General features: G+C 39.2%; 1 protein-coding gene across 1 annotated transcript; it reads right to left on the bottom strand.

Moving 5' to 3' along the window:
• Positions 1-3,908: 3,908 nt before the first annotated feature.
• LOC135212667 (uncharacterized) lies at positions 3,909-12,684 on the bottom strand. The gene is made up of 5 exons (XM_064246317.1): positions 12,543-12,684; positions 7,915-8,056; positions 7,668-7,759; positions 7,192-7,389; positions 3,909-4,361 (listed from the first exon to the last, which is right to left on the bottom strand). Exons 1-5 carry the CDS (start codon positions 12,612-12,614, stop codon positions 4,209-4,211), a joined length of 657 nt encoding a protein of 218 aa, XP_064102387.1. The 5' UTR covers positions 12,615-12,684; the 3' UTR covers positions 3,909-4,208.
• Positions 12,685-12,687: the final 3 nt, after the last annotated feature.

Here is a 12,687-nt window from a genome sequence, read left to right as displayed (position 1 = left end):
TAAACCAGTTGAAAAACAAGTGTTACACACTCCTTGATATTAATACTTATGATATTTCGATTAATAGCCGTCTTCTACATATAACCAAAATCATCATGATCTTTTATTCCTCAAAGAACAGGTAATCTCTACAAATGAAAACATCAGTAGCAGATTACATCTCAGAAGGCTTAGATTATTTTTTTAGACCTATAAATCATTTTGCAACATGCAGACAGCCTAACACAGCCTGAAACTTCAACATTCAAAGAAAACTGGTTATAATTCATATTCCTATTGTATTCCTCAAAGAACAGGTGATCTCTACAAATATATTTATCAGTCACAGATTACGTCTCAGAAGGCTTAGATTATTTTTTTTAGGCCTATAAAACATTTTGCAACATACAGGCAGCTTAAACAGCCGAAAACTTCAACATTCAAAGAACACTTGTTTTTATTCATATTCCTACTTTGAAATTGTTGTTATGACTGTTGAACTTATTAAGCCTACTGTCATAATGCTACAGACATGGTTATGTTGGCCAGTCCGAGGAGCATGTTAAGTGTACTTTCATTGATGGCACCGCAAACCTTATAACACAGCACTTTGAACTGAGCAACGTAAAAAAAAAGAATAAATTCAAATCACACAGATTACGAATTATATCAATGCGTAAAAGGGATCATATATATTCAACCATAAGGATAATAGGGCTAGCTGTGAATTTGCAAACTTTTCGACATGTATGACATTACAAATAATAATAATAATAAAAAGTTTAGTACTACTTGGCAACGTCACGTTAAGTCTGAGAATCTGGACGATACAAAAAGAATCATGTCGCATGAGATTTCAGCACCACTGTACCTTGGAATCGTGCATCACTGATTGTGGAGGGATGGAGGAGGAAGTGAACCACAGAATAGAATCAGCTTGGTGCAATTGGAGGAAAACATCAGATGTGCTTTGTGACAAAAGATTTAATGTAATACTGAAGGGAAAAATGTACAAGAGCATTGTCAGACCTGCGTTGATGCACAGTTGTGAAACATAGCCCATGAAGAAAGCAAAAGAGAGAAGAACGGAAGTGGCAGAAATGAGAATGTTAACGTTGGATGTGCGGGGTGACAAGGAGAGACAGGATAAGGAATGACCTCACAAAAGGTAAAAGTTACAGAAATATCAAAGAAGCTGCAACAGAGACGATTGCAATGGTTTGGGCATGTTATGAGAGGAGAGGAGGATTCTGTATGTAAAAGAACCATGGACATGAAAGTACCCGGAACAAGGAGGAGAGGTAGACAAAAAAATAAGATGGAGAGACGCAGAAGATGGAGAGGACTAATAACAAACAGCGACCCCATATAGAGATGGGGAAAAGCTGAAGATAAAGAAGATTGAAGTTGTTTTATCGTATTGCCTTATTAAAAGACCCACATTTTAGGTCAGTGCTCCAGAATAAAATCAGGTCAGGTCTTTGGATTTATTCGTTCACAAGAGGGGCCCAAATTCCTCGCAGGGAGCTCTTAAAAAAAAATAAATAAATAAAAAAACAACTTCATTTAGACCTAACTACAAAAATTTCAGGATTTTATCGGACTCTGCCTCCGAATAAAGATTTATATTTTGCAGACAGCGTGTTAGAAAAGCATCCATACCTTTCTAAACTTTTAGCACTGTAAAATTTCAAGTATCCTTGAAGACAACTTCGTGAAGATAAGTCTATTTTCACTATTTCTTAAAATTGGTAAGTAAAAAAAGCTTGATTTTTCTCATAATATATTATATAAGCAATAAAAAATATAAGATTAGTTCTTGCATAGTGATGCGTACAAATGCCGACAACGGGTAAGAAATTCAATAACTTTTCGTCTAATTACAAAATCATAAATAAATCCGTTTTTATTTACACGAGATCTGGGCAGGTTCTGACAACGTCAATTCAGCGCCTAGACTTGGCTTGCAGATTAGGTCTGTGTTCATTTCTAACATTCGTCACATTTCTGTTTCTAGTCCTGTTTTCTACCGAAATTTCTTACTCAAATCAGAAAAGATCGGGTTTTCTGGTTATTTTATTTTCCACTATTGATATATGAATATATTTGTACACACGCAGACACAAACTTGTGTATGTATATATACACATATATAATATATATATATATATATATATATATATATATATATATATCATATATGCTTAAAAAATCACAGTAGATGCGCGTGATTTGATTAAATAAGCGAATACCACAGGAAAATGATAGGCAGAAAGCCAACCGCTTTTGTCGTTATTAAGACATTGTCAAGAAAAGACGAAAGCGCTTGGGATTTCTGCCTATCATTTTCTTGTGCGGTATTTGCTTAGACTATACTATAGATATAATAATTATATATATATATGAATACTATATAATAAGTGTATATGTATCAATTCAAGATACAAAAGTCCTTGTTTAATATCTAAATTCACTTTACCTCCCAAATGATATATCATATATGTACCGAATTTAGGGTTTAATTTTTAAGTTGATAACAATTTCGTCCCCCCATGGGATCGAACAACCACCGTCCAGGTGGACGGGGACGAAATCAGGACAGCCAGTGACGCTATCCAATCAGCCAACAGAGACGCTATAAGTTCATATCGATTCTGACCTTACAAATCACCCTCGATCTGGATGCTTTCGTAATTAGAATCGATATGAAACCCCGTCTACCATGTTGGCCAATTCGAGCGTTTGACAGAACGTAGCCTTTTGTTATGAATAATATCACATAGAAACGTGATCCTTTATATATCAATTCAAGCTACAAATGTCCTTTAATATCTAAATTCACTTTACCTCCCAAATGATATATTTTTCAGATATGTACCGAAGGGGAATTTTTATATGTATATATATATACATACATATATATATATATATATATATATATATATATATATATATATATGTGTGTGTGTGTGTGTGTGTGTGTGAACAAGAAAATAAACGTCTTTATGAATATGTAAACCCTTTTCCAACAAGTACTACTTAGGCAAAATCCAATACATTTTTGTCACTCGGAAATGCATCTTACAGCCTTTACTATACAAAACACAAGACAAGGAGATGGCACTACCACTTATGTAGGCATTAATTCTTAATACATTTGCAGCCGCTCATTAAAACCTGAAACGATCTTGAAACAGAATGAATAAAAACTGGTGGCCACATAAATTCTTGTGTATAAATAAAGACCGTTCTTTGAATTAAATTAGCTTACCAATACAGAGATTTTTTCTAGGATATCTCTGGTAATCAAATTTGACAATATCAGAATCGAAGAGGCCGTTAGCTTAAAACAACATTGATTTTTATAACGGATTTTGACCCGACTGGAATCTAGCAAAACTGTCAGTATGGAAAACCAAAGCTCAAAAACAAACACCTTTGAGGACGGAGTAAAACGCACACCATGCTTCGTTTCCTCACAGAAAAGTGCGTGGGTGGGCTTCGTTGCTGTGTTGGTTGCAGGTGCAGATTGGTGTCCTGGTTCGTGAGCTGGTTCACTGACCTTTAGACCTATTTGTTTAAATAACATCCTATTGACAATTTACTGCCACTAACAGTCAATGGAGAAAAATGGGCAGTCATTGTTCCATTGCTTCGTAGAGCTCTCATAACGCATTGTCTTGCAAATAAATTCAATTTTTTTCAAATAAACGCTATTAAACACGAGTTCTCTCTCAGCTTTTGCATTTTAAGTTCTTCTGTTGTCAATTATTTGCTTCTTCATTTTATTCTCCAATATTATTTGGCTTGTGATTATGGAAACCAATCTTTGACCGATTTGAAATACAAATTATATAATACATATATATATATTATATATATATTATATAGATATATATATATATATATATATATGTATAAATTACATCTAAAATCTTAAATTACCTGTCTTATGACGTCTCACAACTTATTGAAATATTGCTATCTATAACGTCATTAGGGACAACCTTGGGTTCAAGATGAGCATTCAGAATCAGTCTAATATGAAAGATTAACATAAATGAGTCCCGTCAATTTACATGAACTAAATATTAAGCTAATCTGCCTACTGGTCTGCCTGATAATCTCCTTAATGTAAAGCTTCTCCGCAACGATTTTACAAAAATACATTTTCCCGTTGGTAAAGCTCAGATCTTCGTGTTTCTCCAATTCTTGAACCGTTACAGCTGCTATTGGTAAGTCAACTCGCCATGCGCCAGGCCTGGGCGTGTCTGCTCCTTGAAGCAGCCAATCAGCAGATAAGAGGGTCGTTCACTCATGCCGTAGGAAATTCCATCCTCGTCATGAAACTCTGTGTAGGCCTGGATTTTGGATCGCTTTGTCTGGAAAGAAGGAAGGCAACAAAGCTGATTACTCTAAGGAATATGGCATGGTGGTATATGCCTATTGTCTAAATTTAGGTTTTGATCTGTAAGAAGTACTAGTTATGGAGGTATATTCACAAATTAAACTGTAATTACGAAGTCAATGCTTGTTTGCTTATGAAGATTGAAGATACTCACCATCAGTCTATTTCAGAAAGTAATATGTGGCGGAGTAATTACCGATGGTTTTTCGATAAACGTTGACCAAATATTTTTGAAATCTTAAAAATCTTGAATAAAAATATCGAGTAGAAATTTCGTAATCTTAGAGATTATTCTTACCATTTCACTTGAATATTAACTGTCGTTCATTAAAAACTCAGTGAACCATGAAGTGTTTAACTATAGCTTTGCTTGGTTGCCGGTAATAAAGTCAAAGGAAAAAAAAAAAGTTACATCAATTTCAGCGTTTTACGAAAGCGCGGATCCCTATGTTATAAGCGCGTTGCGTTTTTCACGAAAGCGCGTATTTTTTTACATCAAAAGAGTGGCTGAAATTTGTCCACCCTGTGGTAGGGGTGTAAGAACACTACCACCGTAGCTGCAGCGTGTCGTAAAAGGCGGCTAAAAGGACAGCTGCTGCCTTGCAGTCTTACTTTTTAGTAAAAGCCTAGGCCAACTGCCAATAACTGTGGAAACTGTTGCCTTGCAGGTGGACTTTTTAGTCAAAGGCGAGGCCCACCGCCAATAACTGTGGTTGATGACAGCAAGGGCATGCGGTCGTAAAACCCCTTTGCCAAAGAATAAACCATGCCTGATGTAATGAAAGGCGCATCAGGCAACCGACCCCTTAGTGTGGGGATAACGGTGGGAAAGAAGAAAGTGTCTGAAAATTGTATTATAAGGGCGTTCGCCAGATTTTGCTGTCTCCCCCCCCCCCCCCCCCCCCCCGCTAATTAGTGTGCTACCAGCGCTTGAAAAATCTTTCAAGATCCTGAAAAATCGACTCAAAGTTCGAAATAAAATTGTGAAAATCTCCGAAATCTTGAAAATTTTGTATATAAAGTGCTGAAACAGACAATCTAGGGGGAAATGAAAGCAGGTTTCGGCCAGAAAGCTGCTTGGTGTTTTTGCCACAACTTTCGTGTCAGTTATTCGAGAGGTTTCGTTTGGAAGAAGACAGTGTCCTTACTATGTTGCACAACATGGAGCCAAAGGAATCAACAAGTACTGAAAGACAGATGAAGTCCATCATTAAACTTGCCCTGAACTTTCCTTCTTTAGTGTCTGAGCATCAGCTTGACGACTTACAGCAGGGGTTTTCAACCTTTTTCTCCCCATGTACCCTTGCCGGTATTTGTAATGTCAGTAATGTACCCCTTCACTGTATAAAGTAGAAAACAGAACCAACTCAGAAAAACATTCTTTTGTGTATATTTGCAAGTACTGTACAAAAGGGAAGTAAGTACATAACTCTCCTGACATAACCAATAATATTGTAAACATAATGAATTCCATGAAAAAATAAAGACAAGTTTTAATAATTGTTTACCTCTGGCTATGCAGCAAATGTTCAAGGTCATAGTACTGAGCTGCAAAACCAGTGTACATTATTGTTGCAACAGCTGCAACGGAGTTAATGAAATAGTTGAAATTGTTTTCATTATTTATTCTAGTTGGCCGAGGAGCAGTTTTTGCTAAAGCACATTGGGGGTCGTGTACCCCCTGACAGCCCTTTGGGGTACGTGTACCCCAGGTTGAAAACCCCTGACTTACAGGAGACAGTGCATCCCATGCTATCGCAGGAAGTACCTGAATTTTAGCATCATTTAAGGAATATATTAGATGACAATGGTCAGTCCAAGTTTAGTTTATTGTCAGACTTCATGTGTGGCCTCCTTGTATTGTCAGACTCTTCAGTCTGTGTTGAAAGAATATTTACCCAATTAAATCTGGTGAAGACGAACGCCTCTCTTTTGATAGCATGTTTTGTCGCGCTTTTCGAACATGGTTTCAATTCTGAGTCCGCGCTTTCGTAATAGTCCCATTAAATTTATGGTGGCCGGTAAAAAAAAATTACAGGGGAAATATTCACAATATTTCTTGGAGTCATTATCTGTATATTTGCAGTCTTTTGTGTATGTTTATACTAAAAACACGCCGCAAAGGTGGATACTTAACGGGTTAGAAAAAAAAAAAAAATCCCCAACGGGCTTTTACTAAACACGCCGCAAAGGTGGATGCGTATCGGGATCAAACCCTTAAGGGGTCACTCACTGTCTGGGAAAGATTAGGGTGACTTTTTTTCTGTGATTTTTTTCCCCGTGACATTTTTACCTCGATTCACTTGGTAAATGGTTAATAATGATTATTTAAGAACTACACCCAATGACTTCGTATCTAAGTTCTATAAAGAGCATTATCTTTAGTTTAGCAAGAAGTACGTACAGTTTTTTTTTTCATAAAATTGGATGAGGAAAAATTGAAGGCAACATAATTAAAACTTCAGAAGAAATTATGTTTTGTCCAGCTCATATATACCTAAGATACTATACAATTGCAAGGGTCTTATTCAAAATAGCATCTAATTCTCTGTAAAGTCGCATAAAATGTCCACTGTTAGGAAAACATAATTCAAACAAGTTGCAGGCTTGTTCACTCTGGTGATTTTGTGGAGTTCCGTCAAACCCACTGTCAGCTGACGCCTGCTATATAGTACTATTTTCTTTATTTGGTAAGTGAGAGAATCTAAACCGAACTCTTTTCTTTCGTAATCATATCACAGATAAAAAGATTATACAGGGGACTACTCAAAACATAAGGCAAGAACCTCACAAGTAAGCCTTACTTCCAAATAAGACGCTCGAATGACGAATAACAGGTACACCAAGATACACACGCCAATAGGTCCGATCACCAACAGCACGATGAAGTCGGCCACGTTGTCCGTTACTAGGGTCACCAGCTGGATAATGGTGGCCAGGATCAGACTCACAATGGCCATCACGTGCACAATCATGAAGGGTATCAGCAGGCACGGTCTACCCTAGAGAATATAAATGGAAGGTTTTGAGCATTGCGTTATGAAATAACTATGCTGACAAAAATAACGCATCTTTGTAACATTTCAATGCTTCCTATTCCACAAATTATCTTAGCAGCTTCCTTTGATTTCCATTCTGCGTTCGCACCTCATTTCCATGAAAGAAAGTTGGATCCCCCTGTCCATTCATACCTCCCCAGCTGCATTCACCACAACATAGTAGACTCACTTTTTTTCTTCCGCATAGAAGTTTTAGTAGATACAGAAAAACCACTCCTTACCTTTCTCACTCCATGAATGAGCATGCTTGATACTACGATCAGAATCACGTTTGTCGCCATACGGACGGATACGAAAACGGACTTCGTCATTTCTGCAGATGGGAAGGAAAGTGCTGGTGTAATGACGCGGTCTAGACCGTGTACAGACCTGATACATTTGATTTGAATTACAATGACGGTTGGTTACACAACTAACGCTGCTAACCTATAGCATCACTCATTATTGTGAACGTGAATGAATACTCACGATTTCTAGCTGCTATTTTTTGACACATTTCCTCGTCCATAACCATCTGGTCCCGTTCTCTACAGCCCTCATGATAGTCAGCAATGAAGATGTTTCTAGGAAGGCCTAGCACGGCTGAGCCTATGTCAACGAGGCAACAGAGCTGAAAAGATATACAGATCGAGTGCTATTTCCATCAATGTTTATGCCTCGCTTTGGTTTCTGTTTTTATAATAATAATAATAATAATAATAATAATAATAATAATAATAATAATAATGAAACCATCGAAATGATCCTTGAACGTGTCTACAGACAGAGACCCATCCACCGACCCAGAGAATATCCCCGAGCACGCCCTTCGCTCTCTGCTGAAAATATGCACCAAGAAGGCTCCCTTCATTCAGAGCCGTATATACGGCTCTGCCTTCATTAACCACCATGGCCATATGCACTTACAAATCGATGGTGTAGCGATGGGATCCCCCCTCGGGGTCTTGTTTGCGAACTTTTATATGGGCATAGTGGAGGAGCGTGTCTTTAGGAGCATTAGGAAGCCATATATATACGTAAGATATATAGATGACACCTTCATCCAAGCAGGAACGATGGAGGAGATCGAGGAAATACGTCAAGCCTTCCATACCCACAGCCGTTTACGATTTACTATCGAACATAGCCATGATGGCCGTCTTCCCTTTCTGGACGTCCTGGTTGAACAGAAGGAGGGTGCGTTCGCTACTAGGGTCTACACGAAGCCCACGAACCTGGGAATGTCTGAACGGCGAGAGTGAATGCCCTGAACGCTATAAGGACACCACCATCAGCGCCTACGTCAGGAGAGCTCTTTCCCATTGTTCAACATGGGCAGACACCCATAAGGAGATGGAACGTGCAGCCCAGGTCCTAGTAAACAACGGACACACCAACCGCAGCATCCAGAACGTCTTCAGGAAGAGCACAGAGAAATGGTACCTGCAGGAACCCCGCCCAGACCCCAAGCAGAAAATTAATTTTTTCTACAAGGGAACCTTCCATCGGCGATATAAAGAAGACGAGCGAGCCCTACGGGAAATAATCAAGAATCATGTTTCCCCGACCGACAACAACAAGCAGATAAACTTGATCATATTTTATAGAAGTAAAAAAACATGCAGTCTTATTATGAAGAATAACCCCGCACCGTCGCAGGATCCCTTGAAGAGGACGAACGTCATCTACAGATACACGTGCCCAATCCGAGGATGCCTCGGAAGTTACATCGGGATGACGTCAATGCGCCTCTCCAAGAGGATCTCCTGTCACGCGCAGGAAGGAACAATATTTAATCATGCAAGGACTGCACATAATAAAAGACTCCGTCGCAGCGACATCGTCGGTAACTTCGAGGTTATCGACCAAGAACCCAATCTACGTCGTTTGCGAATCTTAGAAGCGCTGCACATCGGGAGGGAGAAGCCCAGTTTGAACGTCACACAGGAGACCTTCCTCCTCCCCACGCCGTCAGGAGAGCAGCAGACAACGCCTTACAACGACCATCGCACCAGAGGGCTCCTGAGGATGATAGAAGCGTTAGCTCTCATCCTGAGGACGTCCCTAGTAACCCTGATGGTGATCGAAGCTCAAGCTCTCGCCCTGAGGACGATCTGGTAGCACGCCCTTCGAGGAGGCCTCCACCATCACCAACAAGGATGAGGCTCCGCCCACGAAGAGGACAGCCAACCAGCAACCGGCCCCTTGATGACATCACTCGTGACGTCACAGGTATTGCCCAATGAAAAGTGGGGCACACATCTTTTCAAACTACCCGAATGCAATAAATAGCGTGAATCCATCCGACACAAACAATTGCACTCAGCGATCCCGTCCCGAAGATGGCCACACGAGGTGGCCGAAACATGTAAACGCCTTTAGAAAACCAAAAAAAAAAAAGAAAAAACAAGGAATACTGGATAGACCCCCCCTGACGACTACGGCCTGTTCCCTACCTACGAAACACCTGTAAATCTATTGACGACTCCAGCCTGTCCCTGATAACCAGTTTGCCTTTGATAACACCAGCCAGAAATTCCGTTGACGACCTACAGCACGATGAATATTGGACAGCTGCTTTATAGTACAAGCGTGCCAGAAAAACAAATCATAAGGAGAATTGAAAGAATATTGTATAAAATCAATTCTGTGAATTATGCCATTATTTTAATAAAATAATAATAATAATAATAATAATAATAATAATATCAAACACATAGATGAGAAGGGATACAAATACCTGGGAATTGAATGGATAGAAAGAATATTATATTAAAATCAATTCTGTGAATTCTGCCATTATTATAATAAAATAATAATAAAAATAATAATAATAATAATATCAAACACATAGATGAGACGAGATACAAAATACCTGGGAATGAGGTGGAAGGAGGGGATATAAAACACCAAGAGATGAAGGACACGATCAGGAATGAATATATGCAGAGACTCAAGGCGATACTCAAGTCAAAACTCAACGATGGAAATATGATAAAAGCCAAACACATGGGCAGCGCCAGTAATCAGATACAGCGCAGGAATAGTGAAATGGACGAAGGCAGAACTCCGCAGCATAGACCAGAAAACTAGGATGCATATGACAATACACAAAGCACTACACTCAAGAGAAATACGGACAGACTATACATAACACGAAAGGAAGGAGGGAGAGGACTACTAAGTATTAGAGGACTGCGTCAACATCGAGAACAGAGCACTGGGGCAATATCTGAAAACCAGTGAAGACGAGTGGCTCAAGAGTGCATGGGAAGAAAGACTGATAAAATTAGACGAAGACCCAGAAATATACGGAGACAGGAGAATGACAAGCAGAACAGAGGAATGGCACAACAAACCAATGCATGGACAATATATGAGACAGACTAAAGAACTAACCAGCGATGACACATGGCAATGGCTACAGAGGGGAGAGCTCAAGAAGGAAACTGAAGGAATGATAACAGCGGCACAAGATCAGGCCCTAAGAACCAGATATGTTCAAAGAACGATAGATGGAAATAACATCTCTCCCATATGTAGGAAGTGCAATACGAAAAATGAAACCATAAACCACATAGCAAGCGAATGTCCGGCACTTGCACAGAACCAGTACTTTTAAAAGAGGCATGATTCAGTAGCAAAAGCCCTCCACTGGAGCCTGTGCAAGGAACACCAGCTACCTTTCAGTAATAACTGGTACGAGCACCAACCTGAAGGAGTGATAGAAAACGACCAGGCAAAGATCCTCTGGGACTATGGTATCAGAACAGACAGGGTGATACGTGCAAATAGACCAGACGTGACGATGATTGACAAAAGCAAGAAGAAAGTATCAGCGCCTCAGCGGCGTGGTTGGTATGGTATTAGCGTCCCACCTCGGTGATCGCGGGTTCGATTCTCAGCCATTCCATTGAGGAGTGAGAGATGTATGTGTATTTCTGGTGATAGAAGTTCACTCTCGACGTGGTTCGGAAGTCACGTAAAGCCGTTGGTCCCGTTGCTGAATAACCACTGGTTCCATGCAACGCAAAAGCACCATACAAACAAACAAACAAAAAAGAAAGTATCACTCATTGATGTCGCAATACCATGGGACACCAGAGTTGAAGAGAAAAAAAAGGAAAAAATGGATAAATATCAAGACCTGAAAATAGAAATAAGAAGGATATGGCATATGCCAGTGGAAATTGCACCCATAATCATAGGAACACTAGGCGCGATCCCAAGATCCTTGAAAAGGAAACTGGAAAAACTAGAGGTTGAAGTAGCTCCAGGACTCATGCAGAAGTGTGTAATCCTAGAAACGGCGTACATAGTAAGCAAAGTGATGGACTCCTGAGGAGGCAGGATGCAACCCGGAACCCCACACTATAAATACCACCCAGTCGAATTGGAGGACTGTGATAGAGCACAAAAAAAAAAAAAAAAAAATAATAATAATAATGCTTTTAGTTGCCAATTAAACAATTTGCAGTTCATAGGAGCACAAAATACGCTTTCAAAGGAACTCCCTGAAATCTTAAAATCGCAAATCAAGATGAAGAGAACAGGGAAAACTTACAAGCTTAATCTTTGTTAAAAGTGTGACGCAGTCAATTTTAGAGTTAGTGGTTAAAAACAACCAAGGAATTGCATGACTAAATATAAAAGGTTGTCTGGATACCAACCAATATGTCAATAGCAGCAGGCGCCTTAATACAGAGAAAATCTCAACTACTCATGTCAGTCAAGAATTACGAAATGATTTATCTAAAATTCTCATCAACACGACAGAGTAGATCACTTTAAGACATAGGAATATCGAATTTCGTTAAGTACAATTTTAGCTTTAATTTGATAAGCCCATTAAGAAAGAACCCAAACCTTGAAACATCCCTAATGTTTACCATATCATCGTCGGGAGAGAATAAATCCAAAGTTATTTGAGTATGAATCCAGAGCTAGCAAAAATAGCAACATCAGTCTAGCATTTTGTTTTTCATAGTTAATCTAGAAGTCCCAGCATGAATCTGAAACAGCCTAGTCTTAGAAATCATATTTGAATCTCAGTAATATAAACATACGAAGCCTAATATAACTCTTTAAAAGATTTATGAGGGACGCAGAACTCTTACCAAGACGAAAGAGGCGATTAGGATGCTTCCCTGCCTCACGCCGCAGCAACAGAACATTTGAGGTTCCCACATCTTCTGCTAAAGTTGAAAGAAGAACGTTTGTTGTTATCAGTCACTCGTCCGGCGGGAAGGTTCTAGGAGAGAA

Source organism: Macrobrachium nipponense, chromosome 41, assembly GCF_015104395.2.
Source record: "Macrobrachium nipponense isolate FS-2020 chromosome 41, ASM1510439v2, whole genome shotgun sequence".
In the NCBI taxonomy this organism is placed as follows: Eukaryota; Metazoa; Arthropoda; class Malacostraca; order Decapoda; family Palaemonidae; genus Macrobrachium; species Macrobrachium nipponense.
This window is presented reverse-complemented; position numbering and strand designations above follow the sequence as displayed.